This window comes from Bos taurus, chromosome 19 (assembly GCF_002263795.3).
Source record: "Bos taurus isolate L1 Dominette 01449 registration number 42190680 breed Hereford chromosome 19, ARS-UCD2.0, whole genome shotgun sequence".
NCBI lineage: Eukaryota > Metazoa > Chordata > Mammalia > Artiodactyla > Bovidae > Bos > Bos taurus.
In genome coordinates, this window is record NC_037346.1 from 9,925,250 (window position 1) to 9,934,756 (window position 9,507).

A 9,507-nucleotide genomic window follows, 5' to 3' on the forward strand; every position below is an offset into this window, starting at 1 on the left:
CACATCTTTATCTGTTCATCTGTCGATGGACATTTAGGTTTCTTCCATAGACCCATTATCTTTATAACAGGGAAGATACCAGTATTTTTTTTTTTTAAAGAAGAGATCCTGTTGGCTCCTTTGTTTCTTCTGATGTTATATTGTTTAAGAATCTCTTTACCAATCTCATGTTGTTTAAAGTATATTTTCATGCCCACATGAAACTATTATCGCTCCCTTCTTCTTTGTGATGATCCCATATCAGCTCACTAATCATTTAAAAACTGCTTACATATGCTATTTTAAATTTTACCCTTACCCTGCCAATTGAGCTGTTTATAAATGAGTACATTTTAAAAAATTACTGCTGTTGGGGACTTTCCTGCTGGTCCAGTGGCTAAGACACCTCGCTTCGAAAGCAGGGGGCCTGGGTTTGGGAACTGGACCCCACGTGCTACAACTAGGAGTCCAAACCCCTCAACTAAAGATCCTACGTGCTGCAATGAAGATCAAAGATCCTGTGTGCCGCAGCTAATACCTGGGGTAGCCAACTAGATAAATATATATTTTTTAATTTACTGTCATTTTTTTAAATAAAAATGTTTGTTGAGATATGTTGATTTATAGTATTAGTTTTAGGTATACAACATAGTGATTTGAAATTTTTATAGATTAAAGCTCATTTAAAGTTATTATAAAATATTGGCTGTATTCCCTGCATTATATACTATATCCTTGTAGTTTATGTACTTTATACATAGTTGTTTATGTCTCTTAATCCCCTACCCTTACCTTGCTTCTCCCCACTTCCCTCTCCCCATTGGTAACCAGTAGTTTGTTCTCTGGATCTGTGAACCTGTTTTCGCTTTGTAGTACTCATTTGTTTTATCTTTTAGATTGCTCACATAAGTGATAATATACAGTACAGTGTTTGTCTTTCCCTGACTCATTTTACTAAGCATAATGCCCTCCAAGTCTACCCACGTTGTTGCAGTTGGCAACATTTTATTCTTATTTGTGGCTGAGTACTATTCCATTGTGTGTGTATACATACATACCATACCTATTTATCCATTTATTAAAAATTAAAATATAATTGATTTACAATACTATATTAGTTTCAAGTGTACAGCACAGTGATTCAGTGTTTGGACAGATTATATTCCATTAGAAGTTACTACAAGATAATGGCTATAATTCCCTGTGTTATATAATATATCTTTGTTGCTTAATTTATTTTATACATAGTAGTTTATATCTCTCTCCCCATATCCCTATCTCATCCTTCCCCACTGGTTACCACTAATTTGTTCTCTATATCTGTGAGTCTGTGTCTATTTTGTTATATACATTTGTTTGGTTTATTTTTTAGATTCCAATATAAATGATTACATACAGTATTTGCCTCTTCACATTTCACTAAGCATAGTATTTTCTAGGTCCATCCATATTGCTGCAAATGGCAGAATTTCATTCTTTTTTATGGATGAGTAATATTCCGTTGTGTGTGTGTGTGTGTGTGTGTGTGTGTATACACATTTCCTTTATTCACTCACCTATTGATGAATACTTGCCTTGTTTTCATGTCTTGCTTTACTTGGTATATTTTATTTACTTTGAATGACAGGGTCTGGACTCAGCTGAACTCTGCAAGCGCCCAAAGAAGTCAAAACTTCCAAATGAAAATCCTTACATAGTGTTGCCTAAAAGAATCACAGGGCTCAGTGAGAGTTCAGTGAGTTACAGATCTTGTCTAAGTGAGCCAGAGCTGAGATTTAAACACTGGAGTTGAAGAGAAAGAAAAAACGAGTTCTTACTGAGTTAAACGTAATCTCGTGATTAGGCGTCCTGTGTCGAGGTAAATCACAGGTTTGGAAGACCCTCCTCTGGCACTTGCTCTACAGCTTCGAGCACTGAGTGGGCAGGGAAATGTGAAGCGACATCTTGATTAGGGGACAAGGCTACAGGGCATGTAGACATCTGACGTTCAAGTTTGTGTAGCCTGTTTAGAGACTGCGTTATTTATGGTGAGAATACAATGTGATCATGAATGATTTATGAAGCCAATATTACAGTTTAGAAGTATGTGTATGCTTTCATTATCTGTGTATTTTAAATAATCAAACATAATTGGCCTTGTGCTTGGAAGGCCAATTATTTCCTATTGTCCTGAGTTTCTAATTTATTATTTAAATATTTTCATTTTGACAAACATCTTCAATCCAGAACAGCCTTTGCTCAACTCCTCCCCCTCCCTTCTCTTTCCTCCCCCTCCTCACAACTTGTAACAGCAACTTCGCAGCAAATGGATGTGGGTGGTTTCCATGGTACAAGACAACAGCTTTCACAGTGAGAGAGGGCACTTCAGCCTGAGCTAATTGGGCATGATGTGTTCCAGTGTTCTGGTGTGTAAACACAGATGCCCTGATATTGCAGGTATTTTAGCCATGGATCAGGCACGTCAGAGAAGGGAAACATTCAGTCTCATAATCCGGGTGACAAGGCGGTGGAGGAGGATGGGCAGCCGTGCAGGGGACTGGCTCATCTGAGGCGCGCCACACCTTAACTCCCTGAACTGCGTCTGTGTTTCCATGGACAGGACCAGGAAGAACAAGCTTACTTTGCCGTGTTTGACGGCCACGGGGGAGTGGATGCTGCCATCTACGCCTCCATCCACCTGCACGTGAACCTAGTGCGCCAGGAGACGTTCCCCCACGACCCTGCCGAGGCCCTGTGCCGAGCCTTCCGCGTCACCGACGAGCGCTTTGTCCAGAAGGCCGCCAGGGAGGTATGCTGCTTTCACAGGAGGCCAGCCACACTACGCTGGCTGAGCTCACTTGTTCTGTGGCTAAAGGGCTGTTTTGGATTTTCTCTTTTGTGATAGACATTATTTAAAGCTCTCTTCCAAACTACGTTCTTGATTCTGTTGTAGGCCTAATTCCCTCTTTAGGGATAGATTTAGTGGGGTGCTATGACGTACTGTAGAGAATCTCCAAGCTATAATTTTCTAAAAAGCCAGGAGGCTGCTGGATTTGGCAGGTGAGTTTTATCTTATTCACCATTGCCTGTCAGTTTCACACCAGGACCAGCTCTCTAAGCAGACTTTTGCTGACAAAATCTGAATATGGTGATTAAAACAATGGTCTAAAAAGGAAACAGAAGCTGGGATTTCTCCATGCATTTGGTTCTGAATGGGTTGGCAGTGTTCGCTGTGTATCTCTTGAGGAAAACTTTTGCCTGGAGAGAGTGAATCCTTAGATGCTCCTTGAACTGGTTTTCTCTTAACAGGAAGAAAAGTCAGAGCTCACGTCCCAATTTCTTAAGGTTAATCAGACCTAAGGTTTTACTCTGAATGAATGACAGGGGCTATATTAAGATCTAAAAGTAAAGATTTTAATCTAATTATCATTCTGGGCATTGGTACATAATTAACTACAGGACTTTATACTCATTTCCAACTAGGGACCAACAGAAAGAGAATATTTTTTTTTAATTTTAAAAAGCAATTGCAGAATTATATACACACAGAAAAATAAGACCCCTGCCCTGTGACGTAAGCATTAACTCTTTTTGAAATGGACTTGGACAGAACAGGGTAATCCTTTAATCCATTTCTTTGATTTCATTGTTACGCTATAGGGCAATCATGGGGCTTGGAATTGACTAAGCAGTAATTCAGCTCTGCTCAGTTGTTAAGCAAGGGCAGTGTTCTGTGTCCCCACCTGCCCCCCAGGTTTAGACTAATACACAAACCCAACAACAGTAACCACTGGGCTCTGCAGATAGAGGTGGGCTAGAAAACAAAACACAGTTGTTGCCCTCAGACTCGGCCAGTCTCGGGGGGAGGCCAGCTGCCGGCTGTCTTCACTGGGACTGAGGCCATGACCTGACCCTGTGAGCTGGCCTGTCATCATCGACCCTTGTCGTCTTCATCCTCTGTTGTATCCCTTTCCTTCTGTGTCCTCAGAATCATGGCTTTCTTCCTGACCACGTTCACCTCGTTTGCTTTGCCAGTGATTCTAGCTGTCTCTTGGTCTTGCCAACAGTTCTCTTGAATAATTTAGGTTCGTCTCAGCAGTTCCTTCGCTCCTCCTCGTGCTTCCATGTGCTGCTAACTGCTGGGGAGAAAGCAGCAGCTATTCCTGTTGCGCGGCGGCCCTGCCTCCTGTTCCCTCTGGGGCATATGCACTCAAGTGTCTTTATCATGTGTTCCAGGGGCTGAGGTGTTGAACATTCTGTGTGGGAAGACATTTTATTGGTGGGTGAGGATTTATAACAAACCTTCCCTGTATAGGGAAAATGAGAAGTTGTTTTCTCACTGGATGCGAGAGGCCTGTTACCACCCTTGATGCACTGGTTCTAATTTAGGCCAAGTCCTTATCGCTTCTCGGCCTTTTGGCTAAGATCAAGTGTAATTTAGGCCAAGTCCTTAGTAACAAAAAGTCATGCTTATTTGGTGGTGACTCATGTCAAATGGAGGGCTTCCCTGGTGGCTCAGATGGTAAAGAATCTGCCTGCAATGAGGAGACCAGGGTTGGATCCCTGGGGCAGGAAGATCCCTTGGAGAAAGGAATGGCTCCCCACTCCAGTATTCTTGCCTGGAGAATTCCATGGACAGAGGAGCCTGGTGGGCTACGGTCAGTCCATGGGGTCACAGAGTCAGACAAGACTGAGTGACTATAACTTTCACTTCTTTTTTTCATGTGAAATGGAGATGTCATTTTAGGATAGTAGTATCAAGAGCATTAAGTACAGTGGTACTGAGCTATGAAATTCCAGGCTGGTGTTAGTTTTTCATGCAATGTTCCAAAAGCAAAGGTCCCTAAAATTATTGTAGATTTTGGTTTTGTTTTTAAAGGTAGAAGCATCTTAGCACTCCAGGGAATGTATGTTCTCTCTTGGCTCCTGTTTTAATATCCAGCATATGGAGGCACTTGTTGTGTACCCACCAGACGCTTGTACGCTGTTTCGTAAAGCTAGGACTCTCGCCCTGAACGTACAGTAGGTCAATAACGAGACAGAGACCAGAATACGGAGATCTTTACTCTAAGGGTTGATATTGTGGTTTAGCACTGGACCGGGAGGGAAAAATTTCAGTTCAGTACTGATCTGTACCTGCCGTTGGGCAAGTCACATAACCCGCCAGTTTTCTTCCCTGTGTATGAAATGGAATAGAGGACTTCCCTGGTGGTCCAGTGGTTAGGACTCTGTACTCCCAACACAGGGGTACAGTTTCCATCCCTGGTCAGGAAAGGTCCTGCATGCTGCATGCATGGTCAAAAAAAAAAATAATAATAAAGTTAATTGATAATTGTCTCTGCCTTGCATATCACAGATAAAATCTATGTGTGTGTGTGCACATATAAATACATCAAGCATGTGAAAATGCACTGAGAAATGGGAATTGCTCTTTTATTTGTGAAATCAAGTTATTGGTAGTTTTGCTTTCATCTGAAAAGTCTGTATTATCTATAAATTGCTTCTCAGTGAGAATTTGATGTCTGCTAATTTTTACTGACTTGTTTTATTGATATTACTTTCAGAGCTTAAGATGTGGGACCACAGGAGTGGTGACTTTTATCAGAGGCAACATGTTACACGTGGCCTGGGTGGGTGATTCCCAGGTTATGCTTGTGCGGAAGGGCCAAGCTGTTGAACTGATGAAGCCACACAAACCGGACAGAGAGGTAGGTGTGCTCTGTTACGTTAGGGCACGTGCCAGAGGCAGTTTTCTAGTTATTACTTTTCAGTTATTATTATGATTACCACCATTATCTCAGCAACCAAGCCCACCTTTCAAAGGAAGAGTAAAGAGAACCCTTTCCGGGAAGCCGATGAATATTACATCTGTTGTTTACTGTTAAGGTAGCTGAATAAATCTTGAACCCAATTGTTTGCTTCTTTCTGTTGCATTGCTGCAGGATGAAAAGCAGCGGATTGAGGCCCTTGGAGGTTGTGTGGTCTGGTTTGGCGCCTGGAGGGTGAATGGAAGTCTGTCTGTCTCCAGAGCCATTGGTAGGAAAAACCAATTAATTATTTTTTCTCCAAACTGTCCTCTTCCAGAACACTGTTCTTAATGTTAATCTGATACAAGGGAACCTGAGAGAATAACTTAGATTTTCAGAGTGCTTGTTATTGTCTAATGCCTCTTTTAATTAATTATTTAACCTACACATTTATATAAATTCCATTTTTAAAAGGGAACTATATTAAGAGATGCAGAACTTACTAGTTTCTTTTTTTTTAAAGGGAAGCCTTTAATCTCTGGAATATAAATCTGCTTAAAACCCAGTGATCCTCATTTTCCATTCCATTTTGGGTCAAATTTAGCTTAAATAAGTATTTTCCAGAAAATGGAAGTCCCTATATTTTATTTTGCTTATATCTTTCATTTTTTCATTGAATTATAAAATGACACAAACAACATGCTTTTTGGGTGAAAATAATTTTTACTATATTAAAATTAGAAAACTAATTCTACTCTGTGTGGAGTGTAGTTGTTAGATTACCCTGGGGTTTCAGAAAATCTACTTCCCTGGAACCTAAATTCTTTAAACGAAGAGTAAAGTCGATGAAACTCTTTGTTGAAGATTCAGAGTAAAGAGCTGAGCTGGTTGGACAGAATGAGAGGGTGCAGCTCAGAGAGCGGGCTACGGCCGTTTCTGTCTCACTTTTGCACCTGGGTCTGTTGCGTTGGGTTTCATGGCTTAGCTTCACTTTGTTTCTTTCTTTTTTTTTTAAAGAACAGATGAATGTGTGTCTCTATGGGTAATATGCTACAGTTCTGTCACTGCCTCCTAAAGAAATGAAGTGATTTGACATAGGATAACATGGATAAATGGAGTTGGTGTCTGATCCCCAGATTTTGCTTATCATTACCAAAAAATTCTAGAACATTAATAAAATCTCAAAGGACTGATTCCGTTTCACCATTGATGTGATTTCCCTCCCACTCTTTGGGAAGGTGCTGGCAAGCTGTGAAGTGGCCCAAATGTGAGCGGCAGAAGGCTGAGAGAGAAAGAGGAAGCTCAAAGATTCTACAAATACCTCTTGAAAAATTGAGAGTTGGCTTCACCTTAGACCAAGGGAGTCATTAGGAAATCTGGAATAAGGCCAAAAGGGGGAAATTTCTGATTTCTAAAACACACCTTCAAATAGGATTATTTTTGACAACTCCAGAGACCTCTTCTCTTGATCTTACTGTCTTTGTCAGAGTATTGCGAGGTGACTTTAATGCTTGTTATAGAAGCAACTTTACTAGAGGATCCTTGTCATTTCTTGCTTCTAAAAATATGACACAAGGGGAAAAAGCAATGTCCTTGAATAGTGACAGTCGAAGAGGAAACGGCTGACTGCAGAGAGGAAGTGACTTCTGAGGTGGACCGGAGGACAGAACCTAGAGAAGGGCCCCGGGATTGAGGAGTGCAAACACACGGGCACCTCCGAGGGCACGTCCTGTTTCCGGAACAGGGACAGGTGCAGGAGGCTGGGCCAGAGGACGGGGTGGGGAGAGGCAGTGCTGGTGCCAGTGTGGAGGGGCTTGAATGCCAGCCTCAGTGCCTGGGCTTCGCTGGGTGAGCAAGCTGAGGGCCCACGTGGTCAGGTTTGTGTTTACAAATATTTGTAATGATTACAGAAGATGAATTAGAGTGAAAAACCTAGATGAGAGATCATTCAGCGATGTGGACAGCTAAAAAAAGGAATACAGAAGAGGGTATAAATTGATGAGACAGAAATGACAGTTTTTGGGGAGAAAGAGGAAAGTTAACTTCTAGGTTTCTGACTTGTGTCACTAAGATGATGATGAAGCAGCAGCAGTTGGGGAGGAGGGAGGAGGGCAGATAATGAGTTCATTTTGGACATATTTGCATGCTAGGTGCCTGTGGGACGTCTCGGAAGAGGTAATTTATATGCAGGTAATTCCAATTATATGCAGTTGGAAATACAGATCTGGAGCTTAGCAGAGTTGTGAGTTGGAGACAGATTTGGGAATTCATCCCATTTTGGAAATAATATTAGCAACCTGTGAAGTGATTTTATATATATATGCTGCTAAGTCACTTCAGTCGTGTGCGACTCTGTGCGACCCCAGAGACCGCAGCCCACCAGGCTCCCCCGTCCCTGGGATTCTCCAGGCAAGAACACTGGAGTGGGTTGCCATTTCCTTCTCCAATGCATGAAAGTGAAAAGTGAAAGTGAATATACAGTAGTTGAAACCACAGGAATGGATGACATTGCCCAGGAGTATGTAGTGTGAAGACAGACCAAGGCTGAGGCTCTTTCCTTACGGTAGAAGACCATGACGTCATACTCTCCGGGTGTGCGTCTTGGCTCTGCCACTTTACCAGCTGTGGGCCTAGGTGAATTTACTGAACTTCCCATCTGTTTGTTCCCTTGTAAGGCAGGAATAGTCATAGTACCTGACTCATTGTTTTTGTATTAGATAGTATAATACACACACACACACACTTAGAACCCTGCCTGGCACAGTCTTAGCATACAATGATTTGGGTTGCTATTAAGTGAAGGAGCCAGTAAAGAAAATCAGGAAGAGACAGAGACGCAGGGTGTCAGATGCTGGGGAGGGGGTTTTTCTAGGCGTGTGTAGTTAACAGGGTCAAATGCTACAGAGATCAAGTGAGTTAAAAAAGTCACAGAATTTTGAAAACAGAAAATGGTTGTGGATATAGGTAAACTGCTAGAGATTGTTTTTTAAGTCAGGAGGAGGAATTGAGGGAATTCAGGCCTGGTAAACTTAATTTTCTTTGAAGTAGGAACTATGCCATCTACCAAAATCCAATAACTGAATTGGAAAGAGTTGAAGAATGTAAGATTTGGAAAGCTCATGGAGTAAATCAGGGGGCTAAATAAAGACAAGAAAAAGGACTCCTAAGCAGAGTTCAACTCTACTCAGAAAATAAATGACACTAATACTTTTAAAATGAAACTCATTTCAACTGTGTCTCCCCCTGAGCCCTTTGGATTGATGATCCAGAGTTGACATGGTATGTTTTCTGGCATATGGAGAGAGGGGGTAGAAGACAAGAGGATGGTGCCATTTCCGCCGTGAAATGGGCGACCATGCCCTCCTACCAAATTTGGGGGCGAAATGTCATGAATTTGACATCTAACAGTAGAGCAGGTGAAAAGCCAGAATTCTGGCAGCATTTTCTCTTGTGCAAATCTTTGTATGTTCTGTTCCAAACTAACAGTTGCAGTAGCCTTTTAATTGAAGCACTAAAACAAGATTTTTGGGAACAGTATGACTCAGATCACATTTATTTTTAGAGCTGGAATTCAGAAAATAATGATAATAATACAGTCAGGTGGAGTAGGGGATGGGGACATTTAGTAAAGTAGGTTGGTGGAGGACACTGAATCCCCATGATTGGAAGCTTTCATCAGCTGTAACAGGTTACTGAAGACTGCACGGTATAGAACTAAAGTTGACAAGATCAAAACCATACTTGAGGAAGATGGGTCTTGCTACTGTATGAAAAAGACTAGGTTCTTGTCTTGCAGATAAAC

At 41.6% G+C, this 9,507-nt stretch overlaps 1 protein-coding gene across 2 annotated transcripts in view; it reads left to right on the forward strand.

Moving 5' to 3' along the window:
• The window catches only part of PPM1E (protein phosphatase, Mg2+/Mn2+ dependent 1E), a 220,161-nt gene that overhangs the window by 205,140 nt on the left and 5,514 nt on the right, over nucleotides 1-9,507 (forward strand). The window contains exons 4-6 of one of the 2 annotated variants that reach the window (XM_024980604.2): nucleotides 2,579-2,767; nucleotides 5,523-5,666; nucleotides 5,901-5,994. In XM_024980604.2, the coding sequence (XP_024836372.1) occupies nucleotides 2,579-2,767; nucleotides 5,523-5,666; nucleotides 5,901-5,994 (427 nt within the window). The remainder of the gene's footprint in view (nucleotides 1-2,578; nucleotides 2,768-5,522; nucleotides 5,667-5,900; nucleotides 5,995-9,507) is intronic. The other variant, XM_059878401.1, reaches the window with a different exon arrangement.